The sequence below is a fragment of the Mirounga leonina genome, unplaced genomic scaffold (assembly GCF_011800145.1).
Source record: "Mirounga leonina isolate KUSES-001 unplaced genomic scaffold, KU_Mleo_1.0 Mir_366, whole genome shotgun sequence".
Lineage (NCBI taxonomy): Eukaryota > Metazoa > Chordata > Mammalia > Carnivora > Phocidae > Mirounga > Mirounga leonina.
Window position 1 is genome coordinate 13,315,864 of NW_023270709.1, and position 19,203 is coordinate 13,335,066.

The window sequence follows — 19,203 nt, forward strand, 5'->3', positions numbered from 1 at the left end:
TCTGATGAACATAGACACAAAAATCCTCAACAGAATATTAGCAATCAATTCCAACGACACATTAAAAAGGATCAAGTGGGGTTTACTCCGGAGATGCACAGGTGGTTCAATATTTGCAAATCAATCTGATATATCACATTAACAAGAGGAAGAATAAATAGGTGCCAAAAAAGCATTTGACAAAATACAACATCCATTCATGAAGAAAACTCTCAACAAAGTGGGTTCAGAGGGTCCATACCTTAACATAATAGGGGCTGTATCTGAAAAACCCCCTAGGAGCTAACATCATACTTGGCAGTGAAAAGCTGAAAGCTTTTCCTCTAAGATCAGGAACAAGACAAAGATGTGCACTCTCACCACATTTATTCAGTATGGTTCTATGAAGTTGTAGCTGCAGGAATCAGGCAAGAAAAAGAAGCAAAAGGCATCCAAATTGGTAAGGAAGAAGTAAAACTGTCACTGTTTGCGGATGACATGATGCTACAGATGGAAAATCCTAAAGACTCCACCAAAATCCATTAAAATGGATAAATAAATCCAGTAAAGTTGCAAGATACAAAATTAACATATAAAAATCTGTTGCATTTCTATACACTAATAACAGAAATCTAAAAAACAATCCCATTTACAGTTGCACCAAAAAGAATAAAATACCTAGAAATAAATTTAACCAAGGAGGTGAAAAGACCTATACTCCGAAAACTTTAAGACAACTGATGAAAGTTGGTAAGACACTGATAAACTGGTGACACAAACAAATGAAAAGATACACCATGCTCGTGGATTACGAGAATTAATATTGTTAAAATGTCTATACTACCCAGAGCAATCTATTGATCAACGCAATCACTATCAAAATACCTATAGTGTTTTTCACAGAAATAGAATAAATACTGAAATTTGTATGGAACCACAAAAGACCTCAAACAGCCAAAGTAATTTTAAGAACAAAGCTAGAGGGTGCCTGGGTGGCTCAGTTGGTTAGGCGACTGCCTTCGGCTCGGGTCATGGTCCTGGAGTCCCAGGATCGAGTTTCGCATCGGGCTTCCTGCTCGGCGGGGAGTCTGCTTCTCCCTCTGACCCTTGCCCCTCTCATTCTGTCATTCTCTCTCTCTCAAAAGTAAATAAAATTAAAAAAAAATAACAAAGCTAGAGGTATCACAGTTCCAAATCTCAAGACATACTACAAAGCTATAGTAATCAAAACAGTACAGTACTGGCATGAAAACAGACTCAGATCAATGGAACAGAATAGAGCCCAGAAATAAACCCAAACCTATATGGCCAATTAATCTATGACAAAAGAGGCAAGAATGTACAATGGGAAAAGACAGTCTTTTCAATAAATGCTGCTGGGAAAAATGGACAGCTATATGCAAAAGGGTAAAAGTGGACCACATCCTTACATCATACACAAAACTAAACTCAAAATGGATTAAAGACCTAAATGTGAGACCTGAAATCATAAAACTTCTAGAAGAAAACATAGGCAGTAATCTCTTGGGCATTGCCGTTAGCAATATATTTATGGATCGGTCTCCTTAGGCAAGGAAACAAAGCAAAACTAAACTACTGGGACTATACTAAAATAAAAAGATTCTGCACAGCAAAAGAAACCAACAAAACAAAAAGACAATCTACTGAATGGGAGAAGATATTTTCAAATGAAATATCTAGTAAGGAGTTAATATCCAAAATATATGAAGAATTCACACAACTCCCTACCCAAAAACAAATACTCCAATTTAAAAATGGGCAGAGGATGTCAATAGACATTATTCCAAAGAAGATATACAGATGGCCAAAAGACACATGAAAAGATGTTCAACATCACTAACTGTCAGAGAAAACCAACCGAAAACATAAGGAGATACCACCTCACACTCGTCAGATGGCTACTATCAAAAAGACAAGAAATAACAAGTGTTGGTAAGGATGTGGAGAAAAGGGAATCCTCATGCACTGTTCATGGGAAATTAAATTGGTGCAACGACTGTGAAAAACAGTATGGAGGTTCCCCCCGAAGTTAAAACTGAAATACCATAGGATCCAGTAATCCCATTACTGGGCATTTACCCAAAGAAAACAAAAACACTAATTTGAAAAGATACATGCACCCCTATGTTTATTGCACTATTATTTACAATAGCCAAGTTATGGAAGCAACCCAACTGTTCATCAACACATGAGTGGATCAATAAGATGGATTATTATGCAGCCATAAAACAGAGAGATCGTGTCATCTGCGACAACATGGACCGACCTAGGGGGTATTATGCTAAGTGAAAGAAGTCTGACAGAGAAAGACAAATACCATATAATTTCACTTGTATGTGGAATCTAAAACACAAAACAAAAAAAGAAGATGGACTTCTTAAATACAGAGAACTGGTGGTTGTCAGAGGGAAGGCAGGTGGGGGGATGGGCAAAATAAACAGGATTTAAGAGGTACAAACTCCCAGTTATAAAAGAAATAAGTCACAGGGATGAAAAGTACGGCATAGGGAATACAGTCAATAATATTGTAGTAACGTTGTATGGTGACAGATGGTGACTACATTTATCATGGTTAGCACTGAGTAATGTATAGAATTGAATCAATACATTGTACACTCATATAACATTGTATCTAAATTATACTTCAATAAATAAAATAGGACATTCCAGTCTTTCAGTCATTAATGTATTGATTCATTAACCAATTATCTGAACATTACTATGTGCCAGCACTATGTTAGATGCTGAAATACGAAGTCAAATGAGACATGGTACTCATCTTTACACAGGATACTGACAAGTAAATCAATAATTACAGTATTAATGGCTTAAATATGAGAGAAGCTTCAAGGATGTACTATAAGAACAGAGAGGAAGAAAATATTCAGCCATAAAAAGGAAGGAAATCTTGTCATTTGTGACAACATGGGTGGACCTTGAGGGCATTATGCTAAGTGAAATAAAGAGAGCAAGACATACTTTCTGATCTCACTTAAGTGTAGAATCTAAAAACACAAAAACCAAAATCCCAAATTCATAGGTACAAAGAACAGATTGGTGGTTACCAGAAGCAGTGGTATGGGGGTGGACAAAGTGGGTACAAACTTCTATGTAAAATGAATAAAAATTTGTAACTATGTATGTTAATCAGACTTATTGTGATCACTTTATTATATATATGTATAAATAATGAATTATTATGTTGTACTCCTGAAACGAACAAAAAACATAGAGTTAGGAAATTTAATACAGGTCTCTTAAAAAGAGAAGCCTTCCAGGAAGAGATGCTGCTGCTGCTGAGTTCTGAAAGATGCTAGGACACCTTCTAGCTGGAGAAGGGAAGAAAGAGCATTTCAAAGTGAAGTCAAGCAGACAGTCCATTATCATATGGTTTCACTTATTTGTGGAACATAAGGAATAACATGGAGAACATTAGGAGAAGGAAGGGAAAAATGAAGGGGGGGAAATAGGAGTGGGAGACGAACCATGAGAGACTATGGACTCTGGGAAACAAACTGAGGGTTTTAGAGGGGAGGGGGATGGGGGATGGGTTAGCCCAGTGATGGGTATTAAGGAGGGCACGTACTGCATGGAGCACTGGGTGTTATACGAAAACAGTGAATCGTGGATCACTACCCTCAAAAACTAATAATGTACTGTAGGGTGACTAACATAATAAAGTAAAATTAAAAAAAAAAAACATTTCAGGAATAATCAGCACGTACAAATAGATTGAGACAGGACTCACTTGGGGAATGTTTACAGCCAGGGTCTCTACTGACCCATAAGACAGATGGAAATAAAGCCAATATTGGGAAAATCAGAAACTTGAATAAAAATGAACTCTCTATTTCTCAGTTATTTAATACAGTTAGTAAGGATGCAATCTAAAAAGACGTTGATGAGGTAATGAGAGGAAATCAGAAGAACAAATGAAAATTTACCCCGGATTAGTAAAACGTTAAGTACAGAGGTTGGGTAGCATTAGTCAACTAAGATGAACGCTTGGCACAGCGTGGGAGAGAGCAGCACGGGTAATGAATTCATAGCTGCACACTCGGTTCTATGGGAAAAGCATGCTGGGTGATTTCCTAAGACGAACACCAGAACCCAAGAGCTAAGAAAAATCAACAAACTACACTACACGCAGCACACTTTGCTCACTCAGCCAACATTTTTGAACAGCCATTATGTACTAACACTTTGTCAGACATAGGACAAAAAGGACTCAGAAGCTTACAGATTGCGAAAGTGACACATACAGAGAAAGGCAAACAGCAAACAACTGAGTAGGAAGAGATACACAGAACTGCCACAGTGACAGAGGACCCTGCAGGAGGGGGGCTTAAGGTGGTTTTTAAAGATGGTTATTTGGACAGCTTAGAAGAGGGCAACAGAATTGCCCTTACACCTCGGCAAGAGGAATGCTGTCCTGAACCCCATACTTCAGAGGGCCCCACACTAGCCATCCCGTGGCTGTGCAGCTCTACACAGGAAATCCTAGGAACCAAGGAAAACGCCCATCCATGGCCATGGCTTCCCCTCCAGACTGTGATCCAAGTTCCCCAGGCCACATAATTCTCTGCCAAACAATTCTCCATCTCCACTTCTAGAACAACTTCAGGGATTTCCCCTTGCCCACATAGTAAAGTCCATGTTCCAGGGCTTTATTTATTTTATTGAAGTACAAGTGACACACAATGTTACATTGGTTTCAGGCATACGACATAGTGATCTGACAACTCTGTAAGCTATGCTGTGCTCATTACAAGTGTAGCTACCATCTGTCCCCATACAGTGCTATTAAAATGTCATTGTAATGCTACATGTACACATCCATGCTATTACAGGATCACTGACAAGATTCCCTGTGTGGTATCTTTCAGGCCCATGACTTCTTCATTCCATAACCGGAAGCTTGTATCTCCTACTCCCCTTCATCCATTTGGCCCTTCCCCTCCCCCACCTCCCCTCTGGCAACCATCAGTTTGTTCTCTGTGGTTCTGTTTCTGCTTTTGTTTTTTAGATTCCACATCTAAGTGAAATCATATGGTATTTGTCTTTCTCCGTCAGACTTCTTTCACTTAGCATAACACCCTCTAGGTCTATACATGTTGTCACAAATGGCAAGATCTCATTTTTTATGGCTGAATAGTATTCCACTGTAGATATATACCACATCTTCTTTATCCATTCATATATTGATGGACCCTTGGGTTGCTTCCATATCTTGGCCACTGTTAATAGTGGTACAATAAGCAGAGGGGTGCATATATCTTTTTGAATCAGTGTTTTCGTTTTCTTTGGGTAACTACCCAGTGGAATATTCCATGACTTTAATTTATGGCTGTGTATAACAATGGCTGAAGGATAGAAAGATCAGAAGCAAGTGGAGCTTTATTTAATTGTGTATCCCTACTTGCCTACCACAGCTACTAAGAATGTAAAATGGTGCAACCACATTGAAAAACAGTTTAGCAGTTTGGTAAAAATATCAACATTCACCTACCGTATGATCCAGCATACTACTTCTAGGTATATTTACCCAAGAAAAAGTAAAGCATGTATGCTTGCAAAGACTTTTACACAAATATTCATGGAAGCTTTATTTTTAATGGCTAAAAAAATGGAAACCTTCCAAATGTCCAACAGGTGAATGCATAAATTGTGGCGTATCTGTACAATGAAATACTACTCAACAAAATAAAAGAATTATTGATGCACACACAACACAGATGGATCTCAAATTATGAAGAAGCTAGACTAAGAGAACATACTATGTGTTTCCATTTACATGAAATTCTAGGAAATATAAACATATATGTGACAGAAAGCAAATCAGTGGTTGCTCGGGGACTGCAAGGTCGAACAGTATATCTTCCAAAAATGAAAGTGAAATAAGACCATTTTCATATGATGCTGAAGTGAGAGAGTTTGTAGCCAGCAGAAGTGCGCTACAATATACACTGAAGATGTTCTTTGTGCCAAGGGAAATGATTCCATACGGAAAGGATTTACAGAAAAGCATCAAGAGCACCAGAAACAGATCCTTCTAATGGACGGGCCAGAACTCAGAGCAAGCTAGCCTCCACCCACCTCGTGACATGCACTGCACCTGCCATCCTCACTCCTCACACCATGCTCCTCTCTACCAGAGGGGCAGGGCTGCACAACACCCAGGTGATGTCCTGCCCCCGCTCCTTGTTCTACTGCCACTAGGAAGACCACCATTTGGAGGCAGTGATGACCCATCCGAGGCAAACCCACTGGGCTGACTCCTTACACAAAGCTGAGATGGTCTTCCTGGCTCTGTGCCATGCAGCTCGCAGTGCTGGTGGACAGGCTGGCCAGGCACTCCGGCCTCAGCTACCTTTTTCTGAGAGTACTTGGAAATAGGAGAGTCATGAAAAGCATACCTACTTTTTTGCCAGCACAGTGCTGACTGGGACTCCCACCCCCTCCCAGCTATGTTGGCTGGAGCTCAGCTCCTTCTTCCCTTTCCTTCCTCTTCTTCCTCTTTTCCCTCCCTCATGCCTTCACTCCTTCTTCTTCATGTCCCTTCCTTTATGTTTTAGGCATTTTGGGGGTTTTAGCATTTATCAATCATGGGCAGTATATTGTATAATGCGGTGATTCAAGATCTTGGTGTTTGTCCTATTTTGTTGATACAGTTTTATAGAACATTTTAAGGGCACTTATTTGACCAGAATAGTTATTTCCCACCACCAACTCTTTCCTCACTTCTTTTTAAAATGAGCAAAATCGTTACGGTCGTGAGACAGACTGCTGAGTTTGTAAGAAGACACGGTATCCAAGCCTTTGCCTTAAAAAAAAAAAAAAAAAAAAAAAGGATTTCAGAGAAAACGAAATCCAAAGCATTTGATAATGGCAGGTCAGGAAATGGGATCCAACCAGCTCAGGAATATATCCTTCTTAGACTAACCAGATACAACTCTGAAACCTTCCTGGGACCCTCAGGGTTAAGGCTGAGTTATACAGAACTGAGAGACAGGGAGATGGCATCTCCTTCCAGAGACAAGGGACACAAAGCGGAGTACTGTCACACAGCGAAACCTCTGTGTTGCTCCCAGGGCTCCGGATGGCTGCCTAACGTTGACCCTTCTTTTGGTGACCCCTGAGGGATGGTTCTTAGCCAGTGTCTCGTGTGTCTGAAGAATCGGAATGTGTTTACATTTGTGAACGAAATTTAGAGAATGGCTAGAAGTAGACATATGAAATTCTCTGGCTTTCATGCAGTTGACTTCCCAGAAGGTGTATTTATGCGTATTTTACATGAATTTGCAAACCCACTCACCATCTACCTCCCAGCACGGTGCTCTGAAGGGAGCGGCTGAGGACACAAAATAGGTAGGAAATTCTCAGTCATTTAGAGGAACTCTGAATTGTTATTGTCTGTCTTACAGAGTAATTCTCACAAGACTGAAACCATCTAGGTCAGGTATTGAAGCATCTGGGGGGACATATTTGGTTACCACAACTGAAGAGAAATATAAATGAACCATAACGATGAGTAATGATAACAGCACCTGTTTACCAAACACTCGTGTGCCAGGTATGGGATATATGTTATCTAGGATTTTCACAACAGTCCTGCAAGTTGCGTATTTTTCCCAGTTTACAGATTGGAAACTGAGACTGTGAGCTCAAGACTGGCACTGCTGTGTGAAGTGTGCACGAAGTTCAGTAACAACCAGTGTCTTTTATCCCTTCCGAGTGAAAGGTTTCAGAGCTGGGGTGGCAGAGGTAGGGCTCTTTGTAGATTCCCACTTAGGTTTCCTATGCTGGAGCACATTTCAGAACAGTAAGCGGACCAAAAATAGAGGGGTTGATTGTAGCTGCGTCCTGGGGAACCCTGAGGCTGCAGGGCAGCTTCCCTCAATTAAGGAGATGAAAGGTTTATTTAGAACAGAATAGATCACTGCAGTTTTGTTTGCTCCGCTCTGTTTTCCCCCACGTGGCTCTTTATCTCATTTCACTCAGTGTCTTGTCAAAGGGAAACTCCTCCTCCAGCGCTTCCTGGCTCCATCTCTCATGGGCTTAATTACATAGGGAGGAGGAAAGCGTCTGCCTTGTGGTGTCCTGATCTGTGATGCAGAATCTCTATCTCCTTACCTGCTCTATTTTTCCTGGATAGCACTTACTATACAAACTTTCACTGGCTAGTTTATTGTCTGGCCCTTCCAATAGGCCACTATATCCCCAGTTCTAAGAACAATGCCTGGTACATAGCTATTGCATAATAATTAGTGAGTGAATTAATAAACTCTCATTGTTCTCAATCTTTACAGGATTCACTTGATACTTACATTTCATATTATTTTGCATTCCTACCTAGATTTTCTTATGTGTGATATGGTTTCCAGTACATTGCGTAAGATCCTTAACCCTCTTAACACCGGATATGTCATCAGGGTGTACGGGACCCAATTTTTTATTTTGAGTTTCTTTTTCAGACGATTCTTTCTTCCAAAAAACAAAGAAAAAAACCTGTATATTTTTAAAATAGAATAAAACTCACTCTATTTTGCATTTAACATGAGTTCTGTGGACTCTTTTATAAATCTAAGATACGTTGTGGGATCTTAGTGATTTTATATTTTCTACATTTTTTAAAACATCTTGTTATTTAATCATCGCAGAAATTATCTCATTACTACTCAGGCATTTAAATTTGTGCTAAAAAAAAGAAAAAAAAATACGAAAATGTAAAAATGATGGAACTGCCTCGAAGGACAATGAAATAATCACAAGTCATCACTACTGCACCGTCCTTCATTTTTCTTATTATTCTATCCAAGGAATGGCATTGTGCTTTAAGATAATATAAAAGAAATTTAGTGACCTCTTTATAGCTTTTTAAAGCTCTCACTGAACACACTTGAAGGTTCAGAATTTTTCATGCTCTTTATTGATTATCGTACAAATTGCCTGAGGATCTTGCTAAAGTACAAGTTTCCATTAACTTGGTCTGGGTTGGGACCCAAATGTCTGCATTTCTACCAAACTCCTGGGTGAGGTCGATGCTACTGGTCCACAGAACACACTTTGACTAGCAAGGATTTAGACCATGGTCTCTTGAAACTTATGTGGAATATAATCAAGGAATTAACTATTTATGCACTTTTATTATAAAAATACCAAGTTCTTGCTTACTTTCTACAAATCTACCAAGTATTTTATTACATATACTACCCTATGAAATTCAAACTTATTTTATACTAATTATATCACCACTCACTTCACAGGAATTTAGTAATTAACTCTACAAACTCAGACAGTATCCACAGTATTCCAGACAGAAATGAAATCACTGCTTCCGTTGTATTTTTCATTATATTTGCTGTATTGGAATATGGTATTCTGAAAGTGCCTACTCAGGGAAGAGTGCAGAAGGACTGGTGGCCTCTTCTGATGAGATTATGTTTCTATTAAGGTATCATGAGATTGCATTCACACACTGCATCAGTCAGTACTGATTATCAGGTGATTTTCATGTTAATTGCTGTCAAATTCAAACCTTATCCATCCTATACTTATACAACTCATTTTTTTTTTTACTTAAATGGGATTTTAAGCTTTTGTTCTTTTTGAATTTATCTTTTTCATTTCAGCCCCAACTTTGTGCTCTGTTAAGATTATCCAAATTCTGGTCTTCCCGGGAAAACGGTGGAGTACAAGGACCCTAAGCTCACCTCATCCCATGGATACAAGTAGATAAACAACCACATCCACGTAAATAACCCAGAAAATGGCCCAAAGACTGGCAGAACAGACTCTCCACAGCTAAACGTAGAGAACAGGCCACATTAGGAAGGGCAGAAACACAGTCGGGAACAAAACTGACCCATGAGCCCGTCCTTGAAAGGGAGGGGCACCACTGGTATGGGGAAGGGAGAGGAGCAGCTCCCACACCAGGCAGCCCAGACACAGGGGCCCCACACTGGGAAGACAAATCTCCATAACACTTGGCTTTGAAAACCAGAGAGACTTAACTTCATGAGTTCTTACAATCAGTGGGGCTTAACAGCTGGAACTTCTAAGTCAGCAGGCTGGCTCTGGGAGAGCCAGAGAGTGAGAAGAAACTGAGTTTTTAACCTTAAAAAGACAGCACAACAAACAGCCCGCAGAGATAGAGTGTAGAAGCAGCAGTTTGAAGACCCCTGGGCTGTATGGGAGGGAGCTTTGTATTCTCCTCTCAGAGTGTGTGCTGGACAGGCAGGGATCTTTAGGAGACTTCTCCAAGCACAAACGAGCTGGCAGGTGCCATTTCCCTCCCCCACCCACTCATTCTCCTGTGGACCTGCCCCCTCCAATATGCCCGGGGCCAGAACCCATCCAAAGTGGGACCACAAACCTGGCAGTGTGAAGCAGCCCCACCAGGGCCCAGCGGCACTCCAAAGTGACGCCTACACTGGGGTAAGGGAAGATAACCACACACGCTGTCCCACTGCAGCCCCAGCCATGGGCTCGGGGCAGACATCTGGTCTGACTGCAGGCCCTGGCCACATACAAAAACTTCTCAGGGAGAGCACCCTGCAGTTTGGTGCTACTGCATCCCGGGCCTTGGCCTGGTCTGACTCAACTCAAGCCCAGTGTGGCCCCAGACTGGCTCACTAACAACACAGGGACTAAACCCTGCCCACGGCAGGCGAAGAGAGCCATTTAAATAACTAGACTGAAGGCAAATGAGGCTCAGCCACAACAGCAGGGTGCACACAACACACCTGAGACATCCCCGCAGGGCCAGGTTCTGATAAATGGGACACGGCACTGCAGGGCACCACAGGACCTCTTCTTCATAAGGCCACTACTTTCCAGAGCAGAAGACATAGCTGACTTTCCTAACACGTAGAAACAGACACAAGGAATTAGACAAAATGAGGAGACAGAGGAATATGTCCCCTATGAAAGAACAGGACAAAATCACAGCAAAGGAGCTAATAAACAAAACAGAGATTAAGTAATATGCTTAATAAAGCATTTAAAGTATTGGTCATAAAGTACTCCCTAGGCTTGAGAAAAGAGTGGAGGATTTCAGTGAGACCCTCAACAAAGAGAGAAAACATAAAAAGAACCAGAGATAACTCAATAAATGAAATTAAAAATACACTAGATAGAATAAATAGAGGAAGCAAAACAATGGATCAGCAACCGGAAGGAGAGTAATGGAAAGCAATCAAGTTGAACACGGGAATAAAAAGAATAACAAATGAGAACACATGAAGGGAACTCAGCAACACCATCAAGTGTAACAACATTCACATTATAGGGACCCAAGAAGGAGAAGAGAGACGAAAAGCGGCAGAAAATCTATTTGAAGAAATAGTAGCTGAAAACTTCCCAAATATGTGGAAGGAAACAAACATCCAGATCCAGGAGGCACAGAGAGTCCCCCCACTAACAAAATCAACCCAAGGAGGTCCACACCAAGACACAGTAATTAAAATGGCAAAAAGTAGTGATAGAGAATTTTACTTCTTATTTTTTAATGGGAAGTTAAATTTTTTGCAAGGGTAAAATAATATAGCTTTATATTTGGGGCTAAAGAACACTTTAAAAATCTATATATTTTATTTTAAGGTTTGTTTTTAAGTTGTTTTTTTTTTTTAAAGCACCCGCTGCTTATCACAAGTGCACTCCTTAAACCCTATCACCTATTTCACCCATCCCCCCACTCACCTCCTCTCTGGTGACCATTAGTTTGTTCTTTATAGTAAGAGTCCATTTCTTGGTTTGTCTCTTTTTTTTTTCCTTTTGCTTCTTTGTTTCTTAAATTTCACATATGAGTGAAATCATACTGTATTTGTCTTTCTCTGGCTTATTTCCCTTATCATTATACACTCCAACTCCATCCACGTTGTTGCAAGTGGCAAGATTGCATTCTTTTTATGGCTGAATCATATTCCATTGTCTGTATATCACAACTTCTTTATGCATTCATCTATGGAGGGACACTTCGGATGTTTCCATAATTTGGCTATTATAAATAATACTGCTATACACTTAGGGGTGTATGTATCCCTTTAAGTTAGTGTTTTTGTATTCTTTGGGCAGATACCCAGTAGTGCAATTGCTGGATCATAGGGTAGTTGTTTTTAGTTCTTTTTTTTTTTTTTTTCTAGAGAGAGTACACATGTGTTGGGGGGTGAGGAGGGGTGGGCAGAGGAAGAGGGAGAGAGAATCCTAAGCAGGCTCCATGCTCAGTGCAGACTCTGACATTGGGCTTGAGCTCACGACCCTGAGATCATGACCTGGGCCAAAATCAAAAGTTGGATGCTTAACCGACTGAGCCACCTAGGCGCTCCTCATAGGGTAGTTCCATTTTAACTTTCTGAGGCACCCCATTCTGTTTTCCACAATGGCTGCACCAGTTTGAATCTCCATCAATAAAATTGTCTATCACCCTCTTGCACTAAATTTTTTTTAAAGATTTACTTATTTATTTGAGAGAGAGAGAGAGAGCATGAGCAGGGGGGAAGGAACAGAGGGAGAGGGAGAAGCAGATTACCCACTGAGCAGGGAGCCCGACGCAGGGCTCGATCCCATGACCCTGAGATCATGACCTGGGCTGAGGGCAGACACTTAACCAACTGAGCAACCCAGGTGCCCCAGGAGAGAATTTTAAAAGCAGTAAGAAAAAAGAGTTACATACAAGGGAAACCACAATAGTCCAAAATATTTGGGATGAAGCAAAAACTGTTCTAAGAGCAAAGTTTAGAGCAATACAGGCTCACCTTAAAAGGCAAGAAAAATGTCAAATAAGAACCTAAATTTACACTTAAAAAAGCTATAAAAAGAACAAAACTCCAAACCAGTAAAAGGAAAGAAATAATAAAGATTAGAGCAGAAATAAAATAGAAACTAAAAAAAAAAAAAAAAGCAATAGAACAGATCAAAGTCAGGAGCTGGTTCTCTGAAGAGATCAACAAAATTGATAACCTTTTAGCCAGACTCATCAAAAAAAAAAAAAAAAAGGTGGGGGGATGGAGGACTCAAATAAAATCAGAAATAAGGCAAAATAATAACTGACACCACAGAAATACAAGGATTATTAGAGAATATTATGAAAATTTATATGTCAACAAATTGGACAAGCTAGAAGAAATAAATTCCTAGAAACAGATCACCTCCTAAAACTGAATCAAGAAGTAGAAAATCTGAACAAATTACTACTTCAATTTCACTGCTGGTATTCAGGGAAAAAAAAAAAAAAATCCCTACAAACAAAAGTCCAAGACCAGATGACTTCATAGGTGAATTTTGCCAGACATTTAAAGAATAGATAATACCTATTCTTCCCAAACTATTCCAAAAACAGAAGAAGAAGGAAAGCCTCCAAGTTCATTCTATAAGGCCAGCATTACCCTTATACCAAAACCAGATAAAAACACTACAAAAAAAAAAAGAGAATTACAGGCCAATATCTCTGATGAACACAGATGCCAAAATCCTCAACAAAATATTAGCAAACTGATTCCAAAAACACATTAAAAAAACCATTTACCACAATCAAGTGGGATTTGTTCCTGGGTTGCAATGGTTCAATATTCATAAATCAAATATGATACATCACATCAACAAGAGAAAGGATAAATTCATATCTTTCAATAATCACTCTCAACGTGAATGGCCTAAGTGCTCCCATAAAACAGCACAGGGTTGCAGATTGGATAAAAAAACAGGACCCATCCATATGCGGTCTAAAAGAGACTCATTTTGAACCTAAAGATACATCCAGACTGAAAGTGAAGGGATGGAGATCCATCTTCCATGCCAGCGGACCTCAAAAGAAAGCTGGGGTAGCAATTCTTATATCAGACAAATTAGATTTTAAACTAAAGTCTGTAGTTAGAGACACAGAAGGACACTATATCATTCTTAAAGGGTCCATCCAACAAGAAGATCTAACAGTTGTAAATATCTATGCCCCCAACATGGGAGCAGCCATCTACATAAGCCAACTGTTAACCAAAATAGAGAGTCCTATTGATAACAATACGTTAATTGTAGGAGACCTCAATACTCCACTCTCAGCAATGGACAGATCATCTAAGCAGAAAATCAACAAGGAAACGAGCTTTGAATGATACATTGGACCAGATGGACCTCATAGATATTTACAGAACATTCCACCCTAAAACAACAGAATACTCATTCTTCTCGAGCGCACATGGAACTTTCTCCAGAATAGACCACATAGTGGGTCACAAATCAGGTCTCAACCGATACCAAAAGATTGAGATTATTCCCTGCATATTTTCAGACCACAATGCTTTAAAACTGGAACTCAATCACAAGAAAAAAATTGGCAGAAATTCAAACACTTGGAAGCTAAAGACCACTCTGCTCAAGAATGTTTAGGTCAACCAGGAAATCAAAGAAGAACTTAAACAATTCATGGAAACAAATGACAATGAAAACACATTGTCCAAAACCTATGGACTCTGCAAAGGCGGTCCTAAGGGGGAAATACATAGCCATCCAAGCCTCACTCAAAGAAATAGAAAAATCGTGAATTCGCCAACTGACTTTACACCTTAAAGAACTGGAGAAAAAACAACAAATGATGCCTAAGCCACGCATTAGAAGACAAATAATTAAAATTAAAGCAGAGATCAATGAATTAGAAACCAGAAACAGTAGATCAGATTAACAAAACTAGAAGTTGGTTCTTTGAAAGAATTAGTAAGATCGATAAACCACTGGCCAGACTTATCCAAAAGAAAAGAGAAAGGACCCAAATTAATAAAATTATGAATGAAAGGGGAGAGATCACGACTAACACCAAGGAAATAGAAACAATTATTAGAAATTATCAACAACTATATGCCAATAAACTGAGCAATCTGGATGAAATGGAGGCCTTCCTGGAAACCTATAAGCTGCCAAGACTGAAACAGGAAGAAACTGTCAACCTGAATAGACCAATAACCAGTAACGACATTGAAGTAGTGATCAAAAACCTCCCAAAAAACAAGAGTCCAGGGCCTGATGGATTCCCCAGGGAATTCTACCAAACATTCAAAGAAGAAATAATACCTATTCTACTGAAGCTGTTTCAAAAAACAGAAACAGAAGGAAAACTTCCAACCTCATTCTATGAGGCCAACATTACCTTAATCCCCAAACCAGGCAAAGACCCCATCAAAAAGGAGAATTTCAGGCCGATATCCCTGATGAATATGGATTCCAAAATCCTCAACAAAATCCTAGCTAATAGGATCCAACAATACATTAAAAGGATCATCCACCACGACCAAGTGGGATTTATCACCAGGATGCAAGGGTGGTTCAACATTCGCAAATCAATCAATGTGACAGAACACATTAATAAGAGGAGAGAGAAGAACCATATGGTGCTCTCAACTGATGCAGAAAAACATTTGACAAAATACAGCATCCTTTCCTGATTAAAACTCTTCAGAGTATAGGGATAGAGGGAACATTCCTCAAGTTCATAAAATCCATCTATGAAAAACCCACAGCAAATATCATCCTCAATGGGGAAAAGCTGAGAGCCTTTCCCTTAAGATCAGGAACACGACAAGGATGCCCACTCTCACCACTATTGTTCAACATAGTACTAGAAGTCCTAGCAACAGCATTCAGACAACAAAAAGAAATAAAAGGTATTCAAATTGGCAAAGAAGAAGTCAAACTCTCTCTTTTCACAGATGACATGATACTTTATGTGGAAAACCCAAAAGACTCCACCCCCAAATTACTAGAACTCATCCAGCAATTCAGTAATGTGGCAGGATACAAATCAATGCACAGAAATCAGTTGCTTTCTTATATACTAACAACGCAACTGTAGAAAGAGAAATTAGAGAAATGATTCCATTTACAATAGCACCAAAAACCATAAGATACCTCCGAATAAACCTAACCAAAGAGGTAAAGGATCTATACTGTAGGAACTACAAAACACTCATGAAAGAAACTGAAGAAGTCACAAAAAGATGGAAAAATATTCCATGCTCATGGATCGGAAGAATAAACATTGTTAAAATGTCTATGCTACCCAGAGCAATCTATAACTTCAATGCCATCCCAATCAAAATTCCAATGACATTTTTCAAAGTGCTGGAACAAACAATCCTAAAATTTGTATGGAATCAGAAAAGACTCCGAATCTCCAAGGAAATGTTGAAAAAGAAAAACAAAGCTGGGGCATCACGTTGCCTGATTTCAAGCTATATTACAAAGCTGTGATCACCAAGACAGCATGGTACTGGCACAAAAACAGATGTATAGACCAATGGAACAGAATGGAGAACCCAGATATGGACCCTCAACTCTATGGTCAAATAATCTTCGACAAAGCAGGAAAAAACATGCAATGGAAAAAAGACAGTCTCTTCAATAAATGGTGCTGGGAAAATTGGACAGCCACATGCAGAAGAATGAAACTCGACCGTTCTCTAACACCATTCACAAAGATAAACTCAAAGTGGATGAAAGACCTCAATGTGAGACAGGAATCCATCCAAATCCTAGAGGAGAACATAGGCAGTACCTCTTTGACATCAGCCACAGCAACTTCTTTCAAGATACATCTCCAAAAGCTAGTGAAACAAAAGCAAAAATGAACTTTTGGGACTTCATCAAGATAAAAAGCTTCTGCACAGCAAAGGAAACAGTCAACAAAACAGAGGCAACCCCCAGAATGGGAGAAGATATTTGAAAATGACACTACAGATAAAGGGCTGGTATCCAAGATCTATAAAGAACTTCTCAAACTCAACACCCAAAAAACAAATAATCAAGTCAAAAAGTGGGCAGAAGATATGAAAAGACACTTCTCTGAAGAAGACATACAAATGGCTAACAGACACATGAAAAAATGTTCGTCATCATTAGCCATCAGGGAAATCCAAATCAAAACCACACTGAGATACCTACCACCTTACACCAGTTAGAATGGCAAAAATGGACAGGGAAAAAAACAACAAATGTTGGAGAGGTTGTGGAGAAAGGGGAACCCTCTTACACTGTTGGTGCGAATGCAAGTTGGTACAGCCACTTTGGAAAACAGTGTGGAGGTGCCTCAAAAATTTAAAAATAGAGCTACCCTATGACCAAGCAATTGCACTCCTGGGTATTTACCCCAAAGACACAGATGTAGTGAAAAGAAGGGCCATATGCACCCCAAAGTTCATAGCAGCAATGTCCACAATAGCCAAACTGTGGAAAGAGTCGAGATGCCCTTCAACAGATGAATGGATAAAGAAGATGTGGTCCCTATATACAATGGAATATTACTCAGCCATCAGAAAGGATGAATACCCAAGTTTTACACCAACATGAATGGGACTAGAGGAGATTATGCTAAGTGAAATAAGTCAAGCAGAGAAAGTCAATTATCATATGGTTTCACTTATTTGTGGAACATAAGGAATAGCATGGAGGACATTAGGAGAAGGAAGGGAAAAATGAAGGGGATGGAAATCGGAGGGAGAGATGAACCATGAGAGACTATGGACTCTGAGAAACAAACAGGGTTGCAGGGTGGGATTGGTTAGCCCGGTGATGGGTATTAAGGAGAGCACGTACTGCATGGAGCACTGGGTGTTATATGAAAACAATGGATCGTGGATCACCACATCAAAAACTAATGATGTATTGTATGGTGACTAACATAACATAATAAAATAAAATAAAATAAAATAAAATATAAAATAAAATAAAAAATAAAATAAAAAAATAAAATAAAAAATAAAATAAAAATAAATAAACCCTCCAAAGAGAGAAAAAAAAAAAGAAGAGGTAAAACGCTCACTATTTGCAGATGTCATGATACTAGATACAGAAAACTCTAAAGACCCCACCAAACAACTATTAGAACTGATAAGTGAATTCAGTAAAGATGCAGGATACAAAATCAATATACGGAAGAAATCTGTTGCATTTCTATACACTAATAGCAAATTAGCAGAGAGAGAAATTAAGAAAACAATCTCATTTTTAATTTCACTAAAAATAATAAAATACGTAGAAATAAACGTAACCAAGGAGATGAAAGACCTGTACTCTGAAAACTAGAGAACAATGATAAGAGAAACTGAAGATGAAACAAATTAATGGAAAGCTATTCCATGCTCATGGACTGGAAGAACAAATTCTGTTAAAATGTCCATACTATCCAGAGTAATCTACAGATTTAAAGAAACTCTATCAAAATACCAATAGTATTTTTCATAGAACTAGAACAAATAATCCTAAATTTTGCATGGAAACACAGAAGACCCCAAAGAACCAAAGCAATCTTGAAAAAGTATGGTCCTAACATAGAAAGAGACATATAGATCAATGGAACAGAATAGAGAGTCCAGAAATAAACCTATGATTATATGGTCAGTTAATTTATGACAAAAGAGGCAAGAATATGCAAAGGGAAAAAGACAGTCTCTTCAACAAATTGTGGTGGGAAAACTGGACAGCTACATGCAAAAGAATGAAAGTAGACCACTTTCTTATACCATAAACAAGAATAAACTAAAACTGGATTAAAAACCTAAATGTGAGACTGAAATCATAAAAGAGCACTGGCAGTAATTTCTCTGACATCAGCCATAGGAATATTTTTCTAGATAGGTCTCCTAAGGCAAGGGAAACAAAGGCAAAAATAAACTACTGGGAATACACAAAAATAAAAAGTTTTTGCATAGCAAAGGACAATAAACAAAACAAAAAGAATCTACTGAATGGCAGAAGATATTTGCAAATGATGTATTTGACAAGGGGTTAATATCTAAAATACACGAATAACTTCTACAACTCCACACCAAAAAAAAAAAAAAAAAAAAAAAAATCCAATTGAAAAATGAGCAGAAGACATGAACAGATATTTTCCAAAGAGGACATATAGATTACTAACAGACACAGGAAAAAATGCTCAAAATCAGTCATCATCAGGGAAATACAAATCAAAACCACAATGAGATATCACCTCACACCTGTCAGAATGGCTAAAATCAAAAGCACTAGAAACAACAAGAGTTAGTGAGGATGTGGAGAAAAAGGAACCTTGGGCACTGTTGGTGAGAATACAAACTGGTGCAGCCACTGTGGAGAACAGTATGGAGGTTCCTCAAAAAAATTAAAAATAGAATTATCATATGATTCAGTAACTCTGGTACTGGGTATTTACCCAAAGCAAACAAAAGACTAACTCAAAAA

The 19,203-nt window shown here is 38.9% G+C and overlaps 1 protein-coding gene across 2 annotated transcripts in view; it reads right to left on the reverse strand.

The window, feature by feature from the left end:
• Positions 1-19,203, reverse strand: part of ELOVL2 (ELOVL fatty acid elongase 2) — a 75,870-nt gene that overhangs the window by 25,045 nt on the left and 31,622 nt on the right. Inside the window, exon 1 of one of the 2 annotated variants that reach the window (XM_035030842.1) lies at positions 10,746-10,815. The exons of the other annotated variant lie outside the window; for it this stretch is intronic. Coding sequence (XP_034886733.1) covers positions 10,746-10,754 — 9 coding nt within the window. The 5' untranslated portion in view covers positions 10,755-10,815. Of the gene's footprint in view, positions 1-10,745; positions 10,816-19,203 lie in introns of those variants that run through there. 2 annotated transcript variants of the gene reach the window in all.